At 42.2% G+C, this 23,057-nt stretch overlaps 1 protein-coding gene across 1 annotated transcript; it reads left to right on the top strand.

The window, feature by feature from the left end:
• The first annotated feature begins 8,592 nt into the window (after positions 1-8,592).
• On the top strand, positions 8,593-12,448 carry LOC112673346 (probable cystatin-15). Its single transcript, XM_025469024.3, has 3 exons — positions 8,593-8,877; positions 11,442-11,552; positions 12,252-12,448. Exons 1-3 carry the CDS (start codon positions 8,647-8,649, stop codon positions 12,330-12,332), a joined length of 423 nt encoding a protein of 140 aa, XP_025324809.1. The 5' UTR covers positions 8,593-8,646; the 3' UTR covers positions 12,333-12,448.
• The last annotated feature ends 10,609 nt before the right edge of the window (positions 12,449-23,057 follow it).

Raw genomic sequence — 23,057 nt, 5'->3', positions numbered from 1 at the left:
ATTTACAATAGATACAAATAAGTCAATGATGCTTGTCACAATTGCTAAAGGTACCACTAAAAGAAGAGTAAACTAGGAGTAAATAAAGCCATTGAAGGATGCCTGGGTGACTCAGCAGTTGGGCGCCTGCCTTCGGCTCAGGTCGTGATCCTAAGATCTGGGATCAAGTTCTGCATTGGGCTCCCTGCAAAAAACCTGCTTCTCTCTCTGCCTGTGTCTCTGCCTCTTTCTCTCAGTCTGTGTCTCTCATGAATAAATAAATCTTTTTAAAAATAAAGCCATTGAGAGGAAGAAATGGAATAATAAAAAAAATCTTGAATAGGTGAGAGGTTAGCTTATGTATTTGAGTTTTTCCCAATTTTTTGAGGGATGCTTGTATTGCGATGTATTTCCCTCTTAGGACTGCTTTTGCTGTATCCTAAAGATTTTGAACAGTTCTCTTTTCATTTTCATGAGTTTTCATGAATCTTTTTAATTCTTCTCTAATTTCCTGGTTGACCCACTCATCTTTTAGCAGGATGCTCATTAACCTCCACGTGTTTGAGTTTCTTCCAATTTTCTTGTTGTGATTGAGTTCTGGTTTCAAAGCATTGTAGTCTGAAAATATGCAGGAGACAAGCCCAATCTTTTGGTATTGGTTGAGACCTGATTTGTGACCCAGTATGTGGTCTATTCTGGAGAAAGTTCCAAGTGCGCTTGAGAGGAATGTGTATTCAGTTGCGTTCTGAGGGAAGGTTTTGTATATATCAGTGAAATCCATGTGGTCCAGGCTAAAATTAAAAAATGATGGAACTGGAGGGTATTAGGCTGAGTGAAATAAGTCAATCAGAGAAGAGACAAACATTTTGTGTTCTCATTCATTTGGGGAATATAAATAATAGTGAAAGGGAATATAAGGGAAGGGAGAAGAAATGTGTGGGAAATATCAGAAAGGGAGACAGAACATAAAGACTCCTAACTCTGGGAAACGAACTAGGGGTGGTGGAAGGGGAGGAGGGTGGGGGGTGGGGGTGAATGGGTAATGGGCACTGAGAGGGGCACTTGACGGGATGAGCACTGGGTGTTATTCTGTATGTTGGCAAATTGAACACCAATAAAAAATACATTTATTATAAAATAAAAAATAAATTTATTATAAAAAAAAGAAACAAAAAATATTTTTACTGAGATGTGATTCAAACTGGATAACAGTTAGAAACTGTTAGGGTTAATCAGGTGGAAAAGAGAGTGGGTGACATAGAAGACAAGTTGATGGAAAGGAAGGAAACCAAGGAAAAAAGAGGAAAACAAGAGCCCACAAGGACTTTACTGGATTGCATCTCAGTTAAAAAAAATTTAATTTCAGCTGATTAGATCTCAATTTTTCAGTAAGAGAATCTCTATAGTCCTTTATGCTTTTTTCCCAGAGCCACCAGTAATTTTATAATTGTACTATTGAATTGAATTTCTGACATTGTATTTAAATCCCCATTCAGTAACTTTGTGGCCAAGAGTATTGCTTCTAGTTCTTTATTTTGTGGTGAATTCTTCCTTCTAGTCATTTTGTCCCATGCAGAGTGGCTGTATGAATGAGCTATGTCAAAAATATCAACCATGGGGACACCTGGGTGGCTCAGTGATTAGGTGTCTGCCTTCTGCTCAGAGCGTGATCCTGGGATCTGGGATCGAGTCCCAGTTGGGCTTTCTGCACGGAGCTTACTTCTTCCTCTGCCTGTGTCTCTGCCTCCCTCTCTGTGTCTCTCATGAATAAATAAACATAATCTTTTAAAAAATAAACCAGGACTTAGTTGAGATACACCCTAGATGATTCTGAAGAGGTCAGAGACCAGAAAATAAAAGAAAAATAAGAACAGAACAAAATAAAACAAAAGGACCACTAAAATGAAAAACAAAATTTAAAGCAAAATAGTAAAAATAAAAAACCAAAAACAAAGAAGAAGAAAAAGAAAAGAAAGGAAAGGAAAGGAAAGGAAAGGAAAGGAAGAAAGGAAAGAAGAGAAAGAAAAGAAAAGAAAAGAAAAGAAAAGAAAAGAAAAGAAAAGAAAAGAAAAGAAAAGAAAAGAGTGATGGTGGTGGTGAGGAAGTGGTGGTGGAGGGAGAATATAGTTTCCCTGAGGGAACCTAGAGGGTAATCCTCTTGGTTGAGTGTATTTTGTTCTGCATGTTGAAAGATGCTTAATCCCAAATTTATATAAACCAGCAATACTTATATAAGTCTCAACATCAACCACAAAAATATAAACAAGATAAAAGAAGGGGACAAAATGGGAAGGAAGGGAGAGTATAGTCTCTTCGAATTAACCAACACGGTGTTCCACATGGTTCTGGGTATATTTTTCGGTCGTTTGTTAGAAGGCAGTAATTTCTACCACTGTAAAACAAAATAAGACAGAAAAAAAAAACAAAAAACAAAAACTCATATATTGTCTATCTACCAAAATTAAATTGAATTTGTTGAAAGGAATCAGAAGTGAAAAATATATCTAAGACATGTAATTGTAGAAATATGAAAATCAAAAAAGAAAAAGCTTAAAAATGAAGAGTTGATAAAATATCATAGTGAAGGTGGGGAAAGAGAAGAAATATTGGAAAGTTTTAACCTGATATAAAAACAAGTTGTATTAAAAACAAAAAAGAAAGAAAATACTCTATCTGGTTCTATATACTATTTTCCCTTTTCCTGGAGCTTTCCAGTGTTGCTTGTTGAGTAAACTTGCTTTCTCCTTGTTCTTCCAGCAGTTCCTCTGGGGGAGGGGTCTGCTGACCTGAGGGTGTCTGTGCTTGGGGCAGATGCCCCGCCCTCTGCCAGGTGCTGGGCTCAGTGTGAGCTGTTTATCCTGTGAAGCCTTTGTTTCCTAGAGGCCCCACCTCTCCCCGGTGCAAGGTGAAAAGAAGAGAGAAAAAAATAGCAGCGGCCAGATTTCCAGCTCTGGAATCTAGCTCCCTGTCTGTAACTAAACATAGTCTCCCTGTACGCACTGGCCTAGATGCTCCTGGGGGCAGGCATGGGTGCGCTGATCTGCACAGGTTGGGGGCGCCCAGTAACAGGAGAGTTCTCACTGTCTTGTGCCCTCCCTGCTTCCACCTGTCCCAGGGGGAATGGAGGATAGTTGGCTTTGTCTCCTTTGTTGCTCTCGGATGCAGGGCCCTGTGCCACTGGACCCTCACTCCCAGGGACTGCCTTTCCTGAAGGGAATGGTGTACAGCCACCTCCGTCTGTTGCCGGGCTCTAGGGTAAAGGGAGCTCGGGAGCCAGTGCACGTAACCAGCTCGCCTCTCCCGAATGCCCCGGAGGAGTGTGGCACTCCAGCCCTTTACTGAGATCAAGACCATGGTTTCAAGTGAGCTTTCCCCTTGGAGCCCCTCCTCTTATAGTGTCTGCAGGAATCTTGAGGCTTCACTGCCCCTCCGGCAATTCTGCACTATTTCCCTGCTAAGCACTTTTCCATCAGGAAAAACTCAGGTGCAGATTTTTAAAGTTCCCGTTAGTCCAGGGCTGGGCTTTTGAAGCTCCGCTTTCTCATGGCTCATCCTGGTTCCCCTCCCCCACTTGATTTTTTTTTTTTTTTTTTTACCTTCCTACCTTGTCAGAAGCGGAAACTTTTCTCTCTGTAGTGTTCCAGCTGTTCTCATCATTCATCTCAGGTTGAATTTGTAGGTGTTCAGGATGTTTTTAAAGTTATCTAGGTAAGTTTGTGGGACCAGATGAGTTGAGGACCCCTACTCTTCTGCCATCTTGCCTCCACTCTCAATATTTGATTATTGTTGGGATTTTAGCTAAGCTACTCCATAGTAGCTGCCTTGGTATCTACTTTGTATGGTCAGGAGGCCTCCAGGGTCCTAAAATTGACACTAGCCTCTCATATAAGCACAAGCATGTGTAGCATCTTTTAGAGTCACAAACAGAAGCACCCAATGTGACTTACCCTGCAACCCTGGTGAGCAACAATCTCCTCTTCTTTCCAGGACCTTCCTCTTATGTGCCCTTAGATAAGACCCTCGTGAGGTTTACCAGAATCCTGCTCTTTGGGGTTGAGTTGGCCAATCTGGCTCTATCTCAAGAACCCCAAAGCACTTCACCCAGCAAGCAGATCCTGTGGCCCCTTTAGTTGCTGAGTACTTCCCTCAGGACCTATGAGTGATAGCTTCTCTATTTCAGTTTCCCCCACAGTCCTTTGTTGAACTGAGATTTATCATGCATCACCCTGTGCTCCACTTAAGTGTTATTTTAATAAATTAATAACAATTATATAGAATATTCGTGATGTGATGAGCGGTAGGTATTATACTATATGTTGACAAATTGAACTTAAAAAAAAGAATATTCACCATCAACTATGGAACATATAGAATATTGATCCAAACTGAACATATTCTGATCCATAAAGAATCTCAATGAATTTGAAAGAACTGATATCATATGGAACAAGATCTCTGGCCGTGATGTTTAGATTGAAATTAAGGAGAAAAATGGTTTTTGAGTCAGAAACACACCTTAATATAACACAAGTAATCTCAATTCAGGTTAGGGTTTATGACCAAAGGAAGTGATTAAAACTTACAATGTGAAAGTATACATCGTGCTGCTGAGTTTCAGCTTTTTTTTTTTTGCAAAGATGTTTTTAAATTCTTTTTAAATTTAAAATTAAATTAGTCAACATATAGTACATTAGTTTCAGATGTAGTGTTCAATTATTCATCAGTTGAGTATAACACCTAGTGCTCATCACATCACGTGCCCTCCTTAATACCCATCATTCAGTTACCCCATCCCCCACACACCCACCTCCCCTCCACCAACCCTCAGTTTGTTTTCCAGAGTTAAGAGTCTCTCATGGTTTGTCTTCCTCTGTGATTTTTTCCCATTCAGTTTTCCCTCCATTCCCTTATGGCCCTCTGCACTATTTCTTATATTTACATATGAGTGAAGCCATATGATGATTTTCCTTCTCCAATTGACTTATTTCACTCAGCATAACACTCTCCAGTTCCATCCACGTTGATGTAAGTGGTAAGTATTCATCCTCTCTGATGGCTGAATAATATTCCATTGTATATATACACCATATCTTCTTTATCCATTCATCTATTGAAGGACATCATGGCTCCTTCTACAGTTTGGCTACTGTGAACATTGCTGCTATGGACATTGGGGTGCGGGTGCCCCTTCATTTCACTACATCTGTATCTTTGTGGTAAATTCCCAGTAGTGCAATTGCTGGGTCATAGGGTAGTTCTATTTTTAACTCTTTGAGGAACCTCCATACAGTTTTCCAGAATGGCTGCACCATTTCAAATTCCCACCAGCAGTGCAAGAGTGTTCCCCCTTCTCCACATCCTCTCCAACACCTTTTGTTTCCTGTCTTGTTAATTTTCACCATTCTCACTGGTGCGAGGTGGTATCTCATTGTGGTTTTGATTTGTATTTCCTTGATGGCAAGTGACATGGAATATTTCCTCATGTGCTTGTTGGCCATGCATAGGTTTTCTTTGGAGAAATGTCTGTTCATGTCTTCTGACCATTTCTTGACTGGATTGTTTGTTTTTTGGGGTATTGAGTTTAATAAGTTCTTTACAGGTATTGGATACTAGCCCTTTATCTGGCATGTCACTTGTAAATATCTTCTCCCATTCCATAGGTTTCCTTTTAGTTTTGTGGACTGTTTTCTTTGCTGTGCAGAAGCTCTTTATCTTGATGAAGTCCCAATAGTTCATTTTTGCTTTTGTTTCTTTTGCCTTTAGAGGCATGTCTTGCAAGAAGTTGCTGAGGCTCAGGTCAAAAATATTGCTGCCTGTGTTCTCCTCTAGGATTTTGATGGATTCCTGTTTCACATTTAGTTCTTTCATCCATTTTGAGTTTATCTTTGTGTCTGGTGTAAGAGAATGGTCTAGTTTCATTCTTCTGCATGTGGCTTCTGCATGTGGCTGTCCATCACCATTTGTTGAAGAGACTGTCTTTTTTCCATTGGATATTCTTTCCTGCTTTATTGAAGATTAGTTGACCATAGAGTTGAGGATCTATTTTTGGGTTCTCTCTTCTGTTCCATTTAATCTATGTGTCTGTTTTTGTGCCAGTACCATACTGTCTCGATGACCACAGCTTTGTAGTACAGCTTGAAATCCGACATTGTGATGTCTCCAGATTTGGTTTTCTTTTTGAATATTCCTCTGGCTATTCAAGGTCTTTTCTGGTTGCATACAAATTTTAGGATTATTTGTTCCAGCTCGGTGAAAAATGTTGACGGTTTTTTGACAGGGATTTCATTGAGTGTGTAGATTGCTCTGGGTAGCATAGACACTGTCACGATATTTATTCTCCCAATCCATGAGTATGGAATGTTTTTCTATCTTGTGTCCTTCTAAATTTCTTTCCTTTTCTTAAAAACAGATTTTATTTATTTATTCATGAGAGACAGAGAGAGACAGAGAGAGAGAGAGAGAGAGGCAGAGGGAGAAGCAGACTCCATGCAGAAAGCCCAATGTGGGACTCGATCCCGGGACTCCAGGATCACACCCTAGGCCAAAGGCCAGTACCAAACCGCTGAGCCACTCAGGGATTCCCTCTCAATTTCTTTCCTAAGTGTTCTGTAGTTTTTAGTGTACAGATCCCTTACCTCTTTGGTTGAGTTTATTCCTAGGTATCTTCTTCTGGTTTTTTGATGGAGTTGTAAATGGGATCAATTCCTTAATTTCTCTTTCTTCTGTCTCATTGTTAGTGTATCAAAATGCAATTGATTTGTGTGCATTGATTGTTCTATCCTGCCACGTTGCCAAATTCCTGTATGAGTTCTATCAATTTTAGGGTGAAGTTTTTTGGGTTTTCCAATAGAGTATCATGTCATCTGCAAAGAGTGAGAGTCTGACTTCTTCTTTGCCAATTTGAATGAGTTTCAGCTTTAAGGAAGTGACAGTCCATACAGGCACCAGTAGAGAGTGGTCATGAGGATAACCGATAATCACAGTCTCTGTCAAAAATGGAAGGAAATTATGTTTAAAAAAAGCATAAACAAAGGAAAGAAGAAACAGATTCATAGAGAGAGTCAAGAAATCCAACAGCTGGTTCATTGGCAGGCATCCCAAAATCGGTGACCCCTGACAACACAATCTAGAAGTGAGGCAGTCACAACCCATGTCAGTAGTAAAAAAGAGGCCTTGTTATAGATCCTACAGGTCCTGAAAGATGACAGTGACCACTCTTGTCATCTTGCTGCTGGGAGGGGGGAGGAATAATCAGCCATGTGGGGACCTGAGCTCCTCGGGAGAGGAAACACTCAGGATCAGATGCACTTGTAGACAATTTGTGTAGTCCTCATCATGATTGTTCTTAGAAACCCATGTCACCAGCTATTTACTGATATGTAACAGTGAAGATGGTCACTAGGGTATCTGACATCTGGCCATACTCCCATCTCTTTCTGGGGTAGCCCCGGCCTGTACTTATGGCCTGTCTGAACAGCTGTGGCCCTGGCCCTACACCTTTTCATCAATGTGCAGGTGTCTGTTTATTCCAGGAAGGAATAAGGAAAATCCTTCCTTTTCAGAGTGTCCCCTCATGTACCTGGGCAGCATCATACATTCTTGGTCCACTCACTTCCGTTGCCTCATACAGAGGCTAGGTGGGGACACTCACAGGTACTGTAGTTCCTTCCAAAAAAGCCTAACGCAATGAGATGGCAAAAGCCATGGGATTTCAAAGTGGTAGATCTGGGATGCCTGGGTGTCTCAGCGGTTGAGTGTCTGTCTTTGGCTCAGGGTGTGATCTTGGGGTCCCAGGATCGAGTCCTGCATCAAGCTTCCTGTGTGGATACTTCTTCTCCCTCTGCCTATGTCTCTGTCTCTCTTTCTCTCTCTCTGTCTGTCTCTTAGGAATAAACAAACAAACAAAGAATCTTTAAAAAGACAAAGTGGTAGTGGTGCATGGAAATGCATGTTGGTTAGGGCTGGGAAACACCTTTCTTTCCCAGTCCCTGACCCCTCTCATGCACATGGCTGTCATCCATGCCCATTCTGTCAGAGCCCTGCCCTGGGCTGATACCCACTTTGTCCTGGGCATTTTCTCCACCCACCCTAGGACATTAGAAACTTCTCTCCCCACTGCCAAGCACAGCGAGTCCTCATGACAGGTAGGTCAACAGGTGCCAGTGGTGGTACAAAGGATGATAATGCAGTTCCAATGATGGCTCTTTCCTGTGCCTTCCTGATGCTCCCAGAGTTTGTGGGCTGCAGCCATCGTCATAGGTAGACCTGGTTTTTACCTCAACTCCCCAGGACTCAGGGCCCACTGGTGTTCCTAAGAGTTCCTGTGACTTGGCAGCTGTAGGATACATGGCTGTGAGAACAAGGGAGATGGGTTCAGGACCTCTTTTTGGAGCCTATTAGGGCTGTGCTGGGGTAGGGGGAAGCAGCCCTGGAAACAGAACATATTGCATTGCATGTCCCTGGGTCCAAGGCATGTGGAACAAAGGGGTGGAAATTGTAAATCTTTGCTCTGCCTTCTGTTAGGGATGATAGGAGGGACAAGGCAGGCAGTGAAAGGGAGGAGCTAGACAGAGCATTGGCCAACATCCCAGGGACTCCTTGAGATAGGGCTGTGTGGGATGCAGAGCTTTGGAGGGTGTCCCCGCACCAGCTGTCACCCTGCCACCCATGTGTTGCTGGCCTCCAGGGCTGACACCAGACAGCATGCTCCTGAAGGCATCCCTGCTTCTGGGGCTCATTGTGCTGATGCCTCATGTTTGCAGTCCCAGCTTTGTGGACATTAGTAGGAGATCAAATTACTTCACCCTGTGTGTTGAGTTTGCAGTATTTCATTTCAACCAAGTCTACCCAGATGAGTATGCATATAAGCTGCTGTGGGTGCGGCGAAGCCAGCACAAGGTGAGTAGTGTGTCCTCACTCCATGTGGCTCCATGTTTGCCCTGAGACCACACTTGGGGGTGGGTGGGTCCATGATGTGCAAGAAAGATCAATGGATGTTTTAATTTTGTAAATATTATTTAAAAAGTTATAAGATTTCATTAGAAATGCTTCAAGTTTCTGATTTGTTTCCTTCATGAGCAAGGCTCCTGAATAACAGAGGAGAGATGGAAAGAAGTTGAGCAGAAAGCAAGCATGGAAGGCAGAGATCCAGCTGCATAGTGAGGGAGGGAAGAACAGCCACCAGTGAGGTAGCTGGGACAAGCCAGAGCAGCAGGGACAGATGAGAAATGAGAAGGACTAAGAGAAGGGGTAGCTGGTAAACACAAGCCCAAGAAGGAAAGGCATCACAAAGGCTGATCTGTGATGCTCAGTTAAGCTTCATGAAGCACTGTGGATCCAGGGCTGAGCAGGAGGCAGTAGAGAAGACAGATTGGGACATGTTCTTGTTGGGCTGTGATGCTGGTGAGGACAGGTCGACAGCCCTGGAGTTCATGAGTGGAATAGTGGAAGGCTGGGGAAAAGAGGTAGGTGTGGGGGCCCAGGGACAAGGGGAGGCCGAGAGCCTGGGGTTGGTCAGAGAAGGCATCTCAATGGTGGGTACTCCTGGAAAAACCCAGTCACATGGAGGTTGGGGATGAGAAGGGCAGGCAGCTCCAGAGAGAACCCTGGATGGGAACAAGCAAAGTGTATCTGTGCAGACAACCTGAAGTTCTGTGGATGGGAGTTACAGAAAAGGAGATGCAGAGAGGAAGGAGTGCAGGGGGAGGTGGGGCTGGAGACACCTTTAGGGCCCCAGGTGAAAATCTGAGATGTTATCCTTAGAGATATGAAGATCCATGGAAGGAAGTCATTCAGGGCTCAAAAGCCCATGTCAGGCTGAGACTAGGATGCAGGGGGATAGTATCCTGGTCACTGGGAAGAAGTGGCTGGCTGGCTTCTGCATCTGCTGAAGGTTGATGGGGGTGCACTGGTGTGAGGGTGTACAGACATGGGATGGACCCCTAGTGTTTTCCCAGAACACATGGGTGTGCAGTGACTCTATCAATTGAAAAGACAACATAGCAAGGTTGGAGGAGACATGAACAGATCTGGGCAAGACACATTGCATTTAGGATTCCAGAAACAGCCTATGCAGAAGAAGACTGTGGGGTATAGAGCCTTAAGAGTAGGGAAGAAGTTGGGCCTGATGAAAATGTGGGAGTCCTTAGCCTCTGTTGGGCAAATCTTTCCCACTGTTGTTTATTCTTATCACATTGTACTTTCTTTGAACAGAATACAAACTGCTATCCAGACCTCATTCTGTCCATGCCAAGATTCTGGTCCCTGCATGAACAACCCTGAGCCAGGCAGCATGCCTGGTGGGCCCTGGTAGGGAGGGTCTCACATCTGCACCACACTCTTGAGGACACTGGGTGTGGGCCCTTCCTTGCACAGCACCCCCGGGCTTCCCTCAGTTTCTCCCATTTTCTGACTCTCTGCCTCTTCCTTGAATGGCAGCCAGACCTGGACACCTGGAGGCCACAGGAGCTCCTTGGGCATGGGTAGTATGCCTGTGCTCCCAGCCACCGTGTCCTGGTCCAGTGACCATGCAAGTGAGGCTGGGGGGTGCATGACTCCATGTGCACATGTGTGTTTGAGAGTGTGTTGTTGGTGTGCATTGGGGCATGAGTGGGTATCATGTGTCTGTTTCAGGAATTGAGCCCCAAATGAAGTCAACCTTCTAGATAATTCCAGGTCAGTCCAGTGAGAGACAGGTTCCTCCCTATGGTGATTTCTGGTAACATTTCTATGTTTGAGTTCTTGAGTTTTCAGGCACTTCTATTTAACGAGATGAAATAGTAACTTTTAATAACCTCTGATAGAAGCTTAACAAAGATGTGGAACAGCAACTGCCCTATAAATATCCAAATGAGCTTTAGCAAGAAGAGCCCTTTTGGGTAGTCAGCTCCCACATGAAGAGGCAAGCATTCCCAGCCCCCAAACCCCCCTACACTCCCATCTAGATGTTGCCCTGGAAGGAATGGCCAGCTCCAATGGCTAATCAGTAGATTACCACACCCGTGTTACCCTGCCCTCCAGAGGAAGACTCACTGGCGTGTTCACCTTGTGTCTGGCCAATGCTGCCCAGGCTATGACTGAGAAATCAGTGGTGCCATCAGTGTTGCTGTAGCCTGAGAAGACTCCTTTGGTCCTATGAGCCTCTTACCTCCTTATCTCCTGTGTATTCATGTGTGGATGTGACTAGCAGGTACAGGTCATCAGGAGCAGCGCCACAGGGAAGACCCTACTACATGCTTCAGGTGCATTTAGGAATATCTTTTTTTGAAAAAAAAAATAGAGACTCTTAAGTCTCTATTTATTATAAATCAATTTAAAAATAAGAAAAATAAGAGACATCGTACAAATGTCCTTATTCATTTACATACATACATTCACAGTTGTTGCCTGTTTTCCTTTTGGTTCTCTGTTTTTCTTATTAATGCAAAGTATTTTACTGAAGTTCCTACAATTTTTCTTAACAGAAGTTTACCATGATATATTTAATGGAATTGGAGTTGGGACAAACCATTTGTGCAAAACAGGATGAAGATCTGGACAACTGCCCCTTGCAAGAAGGCCCACGAGAGAAAAAGGTTTGAGAATCTGATGAGCATTCATATAAAGGAGGGTTGATGGGAAGAGGCTTAGGGAAGTTGTCAGGGATGATAATGGGACAGAGAGACAGTCCTGGCTTCTCTCCTTCCAGGTCCCAGGGTTCCCCACTGAGGGAGAATGTCGTTATTCTAGGCCAACAGAGCTGCTCCCAGGAGAGCAGCCAGCTGAGTGCTGTGCTCACAGCTGGCCTGTGTAAGGACCTTCTTGTGTCATTATCTATAAGATGATCTTATCTAGGGGAATTGGACCCTGGGCATGAACCTGAGTCAGGACGATGCCCTCAGTGGGGAATTCTAGCCTGAGGGGCAGCCTCCCTTCCAGATGGGTTTGCAGCAGCTGGACCCTCAGTGGGCAGTCTGCAAGCTCCCTCAGAGCTCATGGGGGCAGGGGCATCCAGGCAGTGTTATGGGTACTGGCAGGACCCCTGGAGGGCAAGCTATGGTCCCACCAGACACCCTCTCAGGAGCCTCTGTACCACATATGTACGTTCAGCAACTCCTGCCTGTCATTCTGGTGGAGGCTTGAGCTCCTCAAATCCTGCCCTAGGCCACTGTTTCTTTTTGCTTTACATCATTTGTAGTTTTTCATGCACCTTGAACTCCTTCTCAGTCCTTCGTGCTAAGTGCTCTCCATGTGTTAAACTGTTCTAATCTCATGATTGCTTTTTTCCTTTTCAGGTGGACTGCACCTTTATTGTGGATGTCAGACCATGGTTTTCCCAGTTCTCCCTCCTGAACAGTACCTGTGTGCAGAAATAGGCAGAGTAGCAGCCCCTGGCTCCTCAGGCAGGAGTTCCTTTCCCTCTAGAGAGCAACAGTCAGTCTATAGTCCCCGGTCTGTTCAGTATCAGGGGAATTAAAGGTATCTCAGAGCACTTTCTGGGTCTCTGTCTGTTTTGCACTATCCCACATCTTTTATATTATATTTTATAAATGCTGCTTCCCCCCATGACAAGGGGTGGAGAATTGACCATCATTATTGCTCTTACCTTGGCTATAGGTGCAGAGTGTTGGGTCAGTCAGAATCCCCATCTCAAGGGAGGCTGCCCTAGTGGTTCTTGCAGGGTCCCCACTGGTTGGTTGATGTATTTATTCATCCATCCCTCCATTCTTTTTTTTGTTAATAATAAATTTATTTTTTATTGGTGTTCAGTTTGCCAACATACAGAATAACACCCAGTGCTCATCCCGTCTTAGTGCCCGTTAGACATTCAGCCCCACCCCCCGCCCTCCTCCCCTTCCACCACCCCTAGTTCGTTTCCCAGAGTTAGGAGTTAGGAGTCTTCATGTTCTGTCTCCCTTTATGATATTTCCTACCCATTTCTTCTCCCTTCCCTTCTATTCCCTTTCACTATTATTTATATTCCCCAAATGAATGAGACCAAAAATGTTTGTCCTTCTCCGATTGACTTATTTCACTCAGCATTCCATCCCTCCATTCTTCCATGTATGCATTCCTTTATTCATCCATCCTCCAATGTCTCCATGCCTCTCATCTATTCCACTCAAAAGGAATGCAGACAATTTTGCTGGGGAATAGCCACCTGCTGCTTCTTTCCTGTTTTTTAAAAATATTTTATTTATTTATTCATGAAAGACACACACACACACACACACACAGAGAGAGAGAGAGAGAGAAGCAGAGACACAGGCAGAGGGAGAAGCAGGGTCCATGCAGGAAGCCCAACATGGGACTCGATCCTGGGTCCCCAGGATCATGCCCTGGGTCGAAGGTGGCGCCAAACCACTAAGCCACTGTGGCTGCCCAGGCTTCTTTCTTCCAACTCTGGAGCCAGGTTCACAATGGGGTGGTCCTTCTAAAGAGGGGTCATATATAGTCACAGGGATTGAAGGTGGGTAAGTAAAGTTGACTAAGGGCTCTGCCCTCTGTGGACACCCACCAGGGCATCTGCACATGAGCCTCTTGACACATGGAGGGTAATCCCAGGGCCTCTGAGGATAGCTCAGAAAATGGTAGCTCCAGTCACCTTGTCCCACCTGCTCCTTGATGATGCCTGTACCCTCTTTCTCAGCCCAGTGTGGCCTTCATGTCTGTCAACACCAATCACTAATCCTGGGATGGGCACTGTGGTGACAGACACCCAGCCTGATAAGCAGCCCTGTCTTCTAGGATACTCATGGGCAGAAGCCCTGGAGGAGCAGAGTGAAGGAGGGTGTGGGGGCACCTGGAAGTGTGACTGGGATAGACACACTGTGGCAATGCCACTTGAAGGAATCTTTCAGCATGGAGGGGCTGAGGCATCTTTCTTCCTTCCTCTTGGTTTCTAAGAATTCTGATTTAGTTGTTCCTAGTGGAAAGTCTATCTGTTTCCTGGACAATCCTTTTTTCATGAAGTGTTCATAAGCAATGATGTAATATGATTTCCCAAGATGACTGGGGCATAACACAAAAATAGTGGCCTGGTTCAGCTTTGGCTTTTTGAACAGTCTGTGTAGTTTTTAAGATCTCCCACACTTTGATAGGGGCATATACAATCTTTCAAGGGTAAGTCTATGTGGTCAGTAGAGCTGACCTATTACCCACCCTGGCTTTAGAGCACTCATGTACTAAGGGGTTGAGTCATTATGTTTGGGCTGTGTGGCTTCATCTTAGGAGGCCTGGTGTTCTGTTCTTTCTCACTCTCTCTGTCATGTCTTATCTCAATCGACATGAAAACCACCTTGGTTTCATTCTACAAATCTAAAAACCAAGCCATACCCCCCTTTCTATTATAGAAGAATCTCTGTGACCTGACATCAAAAGACATAAGGTCCCCAGGTAATTAGCACTGTGGACACAGTTGGGAAATAGTTCTCTAAGGAACTGCAATATTTAGAAATGTGTGAATTGCAGTTAGGGTATTTTGTATGTGACCTATGTCTTTTCTCTGATTCCTGCTCTGATAGAATAGGGAATTAAAAACATGGCCCCATTCATGGAATTGATGTTCACGGGTCATGGTTTATGCAGGAGTCTTTGATAGGGTGGGTAAATGTTGTGCCTGCCACTATTGCTGTTGATGAGCCCACATTAATAGCTCTTGAATGAAACAGCATCATCAAGGTGAGTCAGCCACAGGGGCAACCCGTCCTATGTCATCATGTCCTGGAGAGACCTCTCCAGATCCAGCCCAGTACTCATTGTCCCAAATTAGAAGGGAGCAAAAATATACTTGGAAGTTGCAAATCAAGTACACACATAGAAACATTGACACACATTTCAGAAATTCTTGATTTCTACAAAACCCAGAATGTTTTATAGGACTTCTGGCTTTGAGGAATAGAGCTCCCTGGAATATATTTATGAGACCCCTCCTGAAATAGGGACTTAACCAGAATCTCAACACTGGGGTCTTCAGGGAAGCATCAAAGGGGAAAGGGAGGAGGTAAAAGAGAAAGGGGGGAACTGTACTCCCTGCAAGTAAGGTTGATGTCATAAAATCCAAGTGATGAAATGATCTCTGTTAACCCTCACCACCAGCTTCCTTCTCCATTTCTATATCAGGGCCCTGGCAGCTAGCCTAATTATTCTTTATTGTGCTTTTCTTAAATTGAGCTTACAAGTTGAGTCCAGCTCTTATCACTCATGTTTCCAAATGCAAAGATCCATAGACATTAGCAAAGAAATGAAAGCTTAGGAATATGTGTAACTAGATATTTGTTATACCGTTTCCATGATGCTTTCCAAATATTTTCAAAACAAAATCACATATCATAGAAATTGCTATTGTATATATGATTTCCTGTGCTGTCTTGTGAGGACACATTTTCAGTCCAGCAATATCATCAGTGAATCAAAACCAACACATCAATGTCCTAAAGCATTGCATTCATTGAACTGAGCCCCTCATTTCTATCTTCAACTGCCCCAGTCTCAGGTGCCATCCTTTAGCATCTGCCCCAATGTATTCCCAAAATGCCCAATATGCTGTGTATAACCTCTCCTTCTTCTCCAGTCTCCTTTCAAATCTACTCTTTAGATGATGACATCTGTTATCTGTAAAGTGATCTATATTTTACATAGATCTATCTCATGGCTTACATACTATGTGTCGCTATCAGATCAAGGTAAAATATTCTCAAAGTCACGCAAAATCTTGATTAGTTCTACATGTTTAAAACATAGAATGTCCATAAACCACATCTTCTTTATCCATTCATACACAATGGAATATTACTCAGCCATTAGAAACGACAAATACCCACCATTTGCTTCAACGTGGATGTAACTGGAGGGTATTATGCTGAGTGAAGTAAGTCAATCAGAGAAGGACAAACATTATATGTTCTCATTCATTTGGGGAATATAAGGGAAGGGAGAAGACATGTGTGGGAAATATCAGAAAGGGAGACAGAACATAAAGACTCCTAACTCTGGGATCCCTGGGTGGCGCAGCGGTTTAGCGCCTGCCTTTGGCCCAGGGCACGAACCTGGAGATCCAGAATCGAATCCCACGTCGGGCTCCCTGCATGGAGCCTGCTTCTCCCTCTGCCTATGTCTCTGCCTCTCTCTCTCTCTCTCTCTCTCTCTCTCTGTGACTATCATAAATAAATAAAAATTAAAAAAAAAAGACTCCTAACTCTGGGAAACGAACTAGGGGTGGTGGAAGGGGAGGAGGGTGGGGGTGGGGGTGAATGGGTGACGGGCACTAAGGGGGCCACAGAGGGGGGCACTTGACGGGATGAGCACTGGGTGTTATTCTGTATGTTGGTAAATTAAACACCAATAAAAAATAAATTTATTATAAAAATAAACATAGAATGTCCAGCACTCTGTCAAAAACAATCGGAAAAAAAAAACATTTGATGGGTAAATCAAGAGCAAAATTTAATAATAGAAACAAATCTGAAAATGTACCTAGACAGTGCAGTTATCAGTCATGGAATTTTAATGAGGCCAAGATTAATACGTTCAGAAAAAAAGATGGTTAATACCGGTGAAGAAGTAGAAGCTATCAACGAGAATGAAAGGAAAGTTCTAGAACTGAAAAATATAATAACAGAAATGTATGATGTGATAGGCAGGTTAACCTGCATGGGAGTTAGAGCAGATGCAGGATGGGAAGCATGAGAAGGGGAAGGTGAGATCTTCTCCATAGGAGAAGAAACAGACAATGGGCAAAAGGAATATTTGAAGAAGTAAAGCATGAGTTTTCTGGAACTGACCAAAGACATCAAGCCATTGATTTAAGCAATTAAAAACCTAAGCAGGATATAATAAAAGAGACCCACAACTGAGCATAAAAGAGTTCAAAATCAAATTTAGGGAGAAAAATCTTAAAATCAGCCAGAGGTAAAAAGATCTATTTTCAAATAAACCACAATCAGGCTTTTAGCTAACCTCAGATAGGAAACAACAAATGGTTAGAGGATACTGTTACGCACCCGCTAACCACTGAAGGAAATTAACCATTGACCTATAATTCCTCAGCCAACGAAATCTCTCTCCAAACTGCATATAAAACCAAGTTATTTTAAACGAGCAAAATGGAATGTATTTGTTGTCAGGAGAATGCTGTAAAATAAAGACTAAAGGGAATTCTCTGCACAGAAAGGAAAAACAAGCCCATGCAGAAGAATAGTATGGTAGAAAGAAAGGAAGAACACATTAAAAGGATTAATAAATGGATAAATCTAGATGATACATTGAGTATAAGAAATGATCCTGTGTTGAAGATTGTTAAATACATATAGAATTAGTATACATGAAAAATATAACATAAAGTTGGAACAGGAGCCAATGTGGCTAGAATGATGTAAATGCACTGGAGACTATAATTAAATGACATGGTTTAGAGAGATCACCCCCTAAAATCAATAAAAACGGTTCAACACCCCAACATTTAATAGTGAAAATGGAAAATTCCAAATATGAAGAGAAGATCCTTAAAGCAGCAAGAGACAAGACATCCCTAACTTTATTGGGAGAAATATTAGATTAACAGTAGACTTCTTCACAGAGACCTGGCAGGCTAGAAAGGGCAGGCAGGATATATTCAGGGTCCTAAATGAGAAGAACACGCAGCCAAGAATACTTTATCCAGCAAGGCTCTCATTAAGAATAGAGGGAGAGATAAAGAGCTTCCAAGACAGGCAGGAACTGAAAGAATATGTCACCTCCAAACCAGCTCTGCAAGAAATTTTATGGGGGACTCTGTAAAAGAAAGAGGAAGTCCAAAGAAACAATCCACAAAACAGGGACTGAATAGGTATTATAATGACACTAAATTCGTATCTTTCAATAGTAACTCTGCACGTGAATGGGCTAAATGATCCTATCAAAAGGTGCAGGGTTTCAGACTGGATAAAAAAGCAAGAACCACCTATTTGCTGTCAACAAGAGACTCATTTTAGACCTAAGGACACCTCTAGCCTGAAAATAAAAGGTTGGAGAAAAAAAAAAAAGGTTGGAGAACCATTTACCATTCAAATGGTCCTCAAAAGAAAGCAGGGGTAGTCATCCTCATATCAGATAAGTTAAAGTTTATCCCAAAAACTGTAGTAAGAGATGAAGAGGGACACTGTATCATAATTAAAGGATCTATCCAACAAGAGGACCTAACAGTCATGAATATTTATGTCCCTAATGTGGGAGCTTCCAAGTATATCAATCAATTAATAACCAAAGTTAAGACATACTAGATAATTACACACTAATACTGGGAGACTTTAACAAGGTGTTTTCTGTAAATGACATGACTTCCAAGCACAACATCTCCAAAGAAACAAGAGCTTTAAATGATACACTGGACCAGATGGATTTCACAGATATTTACAGAACTTTACATCCAAATGCAACTCAATATACATTCTTCTCAAGTGCACATGGAACTTTCTCCAGAATAGACCACATACTGGGTCACAAAACAGGTCTTAACTGACACCAAAAGATTGGGATTGTCCCCTGCATATTTTCAGACCATAATGCTTTGAAACTAGAACTAAATCACAAGAAGAAATTTGGAAGAAATTCAAACACATGGAGGATAAAGACCATCCCGTTAAAAGATGAAAGGGTCAACCAAGAAATTAGAGAAGAATTAAAAAGATTCATGGAAACTAATGAGAATGAAGATACAACCATTCAAAATCTTTGGGATACAGCAAAAGCAGTCCTGAGAAGGAAGTACACCACAATATAAGCATCTCTCAAAAAACTGGAAAGAACTCGAATACAAAAGCTAACCTTGCACCAAAAAGAACTGAGAAAGAACAGCAAATAAAACCTACACCAAGCAGAAGAAGAGAGTTAATAAAGATTTGAGCAGAACTCAATGAAATACAGAACAGAAGAACTGTGGAATAGATCAACAAAACCAGGAGTTGGTTCTTTGAAAGAATTAATAAGATAGATAAACCATTAGTCAAACTTATTAAAAACAAAGGAGAAAAGACTCTAATTAATAAAATCATGAATGAAAAAGGAGAGATCACCACCAATACCAAGGAAATACAAACGATTTAAAAAACGTATTATGAGCAGCTATATGCCAATAAATTCGGCAATCCAGAAGAAATGGACCCATTTCTAGAAAACTACAAATTACCAAAGTTGGAACAGAAAGAAATAGAAAATCCGAACAGGCCCATAACCAGGGAGGAAATTGAAGCAGTCGTCAAAAACCGCCCAACACACAAAAGTCCAGGGCCAGATCACTTCCCAGGGAAATTCTATCAAACATTTAGAGAAGAAACAATACCTATTCTACTAAAGCTGTTCCAAAAGATAGAAAGAGATGGAATATTTCCAAATTCGTTCTATGAGGTCAGCATAAACTTAATTCCAAAAAACAAAGACTTCACCAAAAAGGAGAATTATAGATCAATATCCCTGATGAACACAGATGCAAAAATTCTCAACAAGATACTAGCCAATAGGATCCAACAATACATTAAGAAGAGTACTCACCATGACCAAGTGGGACTTATCCCCAGGATGTAAGGCTGGCTCAACACTCGAAAAGCAATCAACGTGATAGATCATATCAACAAGAGAAAAAGCAAGAACCATATGATCCTCTCATTAGATGCAGAGAAAGAATTTGACAAAATACAGCAACCATTCCTGATCAAAACTCTTCAGAGTGTAGGCAGAGAAGGAACATTCCTCAGCATCTTAAAAGCCATCTACGAAAAGCCCACAGCAAATATCATTCTCAATGGGGAAACACTGGGAGCCTTTCCCCTAAGATCAGGAACAAGACAGGGATGTCCACTCTCACCACTGCTATTCAATATGGTAGTAGAAGTCCTAGCCTCAACAATCAGGCAACAAAAAGAAATAAAAGGCATTCAAATTGGCAAAGAGAAGGCAAACGCTCCCCATTGCAGATGACATGACATTGTACGTAGAAAACCCAAAAGATTCCACGCCAGTATTGTTAGAACTCATACAGCAATTCAGCAGTGTGGCAAGATACAAATAACTGCCCAGAAATCAGTGGCATTTCTATACCCTCACAATGAGACTGAAGAAAGAGAAATTAAGGAGTCAATCCCATTTACAATTGCACCCAAAAGCATAAGATACCTAGGAATAAACCTCACCAAAGATGTAAAGGATCTATACCCTCAAAACTATAGAACACTTCTGAAAGAAATTGAGGAAGACACAAAGAGATGGAAAAATACTCCATGCTCATGGATTGGAAGAATTAATATTGTGAAAATGTCAATGTTACCCAGGGCAATTTACATGTTTAATGCAATCCCTATCAAAATACCATGGACTTTCTTCAGAGAGTTAGAACAAATTATTTTAAGATTTGTGTGGAAGCAGAAAAGACCCCGAATAGCCAGGGGAATTTTAAAAAAGAAAACCATATCTGGGGGCATCACAATGCCAGATTTCAGGTTGTACTACAAAGCTGTGGTCATCAAGACAGTGTGGTAGTGGCATAAAAACAGACATATAGGTCAACGGAACAGAATAGAGAATCCAGAATTGGGCCCTCAACTCTATGGTCCACTAAGTTTCGCCAAAGCAGCATATACTATCTACTGGAAAAAGGACAGTCTCTGCAATAATTAGTACTAGGAAAATTGGACATCTACATGCAGAAGTACAAAACTAGACCACTCTCTTTCACCATACACAAAGATAAACTCAAATGGATGAAAGATCTAAATGTGATACAAGATTCCACCAAAATCCTAGAGGAGAACACAGGCAACACCCTTTTTGATCTCGGCCACAGTAACTTCTTGCAAGATACATCCATGAAGGCAAAAGAAACAAAAGCAAAAATGAACAATTGGCACTTTATCAAGATAAAAAGCTTCTGCACAGCAAAAGAAACAGTCAACAAAACTAAAAGACAACCTGCAGAATGGGAGAAGATATTTGCAAATGACGTATCAGATAGAGGGCTAGTATCCAACATCTATAAAGAACTTATCAAACTCAACAGCAAAGAAACAAACAATCCAATTCTGAAATGGGCAAAAGACATGAACAGACATTTCACAGAGGAAGACATAGACATGGCCAACAAGCACATGAGAAAATGCTCGGCATCAGTGGCCATCAGGAAAATACAAATCCAAACCACAATGAGATACCACCTGACATCAGTGAGAATGGGGAAAATTAACAAAGCAGGAAACCACAAATGTTGGAGAGGATGTGGAGAAAGGGGAACCTTTTTGCACTGTTGGCGTGAATGTGAACTGGTGCAGCCACTCTGGAAAACTGTGTGGAGGTTCCTCAAAGAGTTAAAAATACACCTGCCCTAAGACCCAGCAATTTCACTGTTGGGGATTTACCCCAAAGATACAGATGCAGTGAAACGCTGAAAACCTGCACCCCAATGTTTATAGCAGCCATATCCACAATAGCCAAACTGCCGAAGGAGCTTCTCTGTCCGTGTGGTCTATGTATACAATGGAATATTACTCAGCCATTAGAAACAACAAATACCCACCATTTGCTTCATTGTGGATGGAACTGGAGGGTATTATGTTGAGTGTAATAAGTCAATTGGAGAAGGACAAGCATCATATGTTCTCATTCATTTGGGGAATATAAATAATAGTGAAAAGGCATAGAAGGGTAGGAAGAAGAAATGGGTAGGAAGTATCAGAAAGGGAGACAGAACATAAAGACTCCTAACTCTGGGAAACGAACTAGGGGTGATGGAAGGGGAGGAGGGCGGGGGGTGGGGTGAATGGGTGATGGGCACTGAAGGGGGCACTTGACGGGATGAGCACTGGGTGTTATTCTGTATGTTGGTAAATTGAACACCAATAAAAAATAAATTTATTATTAAAAAATACAATGTAAAAAAAAGACATAGTTAATTGATTACTGGAAAAATACAAGAAGTCAAAACAAAATGGAAGTGCATCTTAAATGTAAGAACACAGGGATATGGAAAACAGTAAGAATGGACTAAAGTATACTGTCAGTGCTAAAAAAAATGTTTAGTGTAAGAATACTAAGACTCCATAAAACAAATTTTAAGAAGCTGTGCTTGAAATAAAGGTGGACGTTTTACTGATGGAAATTTTTGTACTAGGTAGATACAACTCTAAGTGTGTCTTGTGAAGTTAATCTAATGAGGAGGATAGCTCCAGGCCAAACTGGTATGAGTAACTTTTCAGGTTGCAGGTAATTAAAAGTTTGCCTTGGCAAGCTTGAAGCTGGTCTTGCCCACCAGCCCCAAGCACACATTTTGCATTCTCTGGAGAGAACTGCAGGCAGTGACTAACATCCCCCTCCCTCCCATAGGGAAGGTGCTCAAGAGACACTACATAGGGAGATTTCTTCATGGAGGAGGGGCACCTGACATGGGTCTCTGCTCTTAGTTCTCAGTACTTTCCCATTTGGTGCCCTGCTGCCTCACCCTCTCCAGAACCCTGGGGTCCTCTCTGATTTGCCTGCTTGCCATCCATTCATTCATTTTTTTCCACACCTACTCTAGTATCTTGCCCCTCTTCTTAGGCAACCATTCTCATGCCTTTAATCTGTGCCTTTACATTGATTTTCTTGAAGAGTGGGTAGTTTTGTTCTGTGTTCATAATTGGGTTGTGTTATATATCTTATTTTGAATTTCACTTTTTCCTGTTAACATTGTCTTTTAAAAGATCCATTCTTGCTTCACTCCATAAATCTATTCTAGCTTCCAACCCCTGCATCATGCTTTGTGGGGAGGTGTCCACCCTTTTACCCACCTTTCCCCCACCCTTACATGGCTTTTGACTCTCTTCATCAAATCTATTGCAGTGAGTGTTTCTTTTTGGTACTTCATGGATATTCTGAGAAATTCTTTGGACTGGTACTCAGGAATAGACTTCCTGTGTCCTGGGCTTTGCAAACCCTCAATTTATTCTCCAGGACGGAGGTACCAGTACTCATGCTCCCCAGATGTGCAGGAGCCCTCCTTTGCCCCTGGATCAATCTCATCTTGCTTTCTCATTTTTGATAGCCTATTAGGTGAAAGGAAGTAATTCTTTTCACTGGTAATACCTATTTTCACTTCTTTG

Source organism: Canis lupus, chromosome 24 (assembly GCF_003254725.2).
Source record: "Canis lupus dingo isolate Sandy chromosome 24, ASM325472v2, whole genome shotgun sequence".
In the NCBI taxonomy this organism is placed as follows: domain Eukaryota; kingdom Metazoa; phylum Chordata; class Mammalia; order Carnivora; family Canidae; genus Canis; species Canis lupus.
The sequence above is the reverse complement of the archived record's forward strand: the minus strand, read 5'-3'. Positions and strand labels throughout refer to the sequence as shown.

Bases quoted from the DNA above. Each gene is read 5' to 3' on its own strand.
- LOC112673346 (XM_025469024.3), top strand. From the start codon at position 8,647: ATGTGTTGCTGGCCTCCAGGGCTGACACCAGACAGCATGCTCCTGAAG. The intron at 8,878-11,441 runs GTGAGTAGTGTG...TTTTCTTAACAG, and splicing joins TGCGGCGAAGCCAGCACAAG to AAGTTTACCATGATATATTT. The intron at 11,553-12,251 runs GTTTGAGAATCT...TTTCCTTTTCAG, and splicing joins AAGGCCCACGAGAGAAAAAG to GTGGACTGCACCTTTATTGT.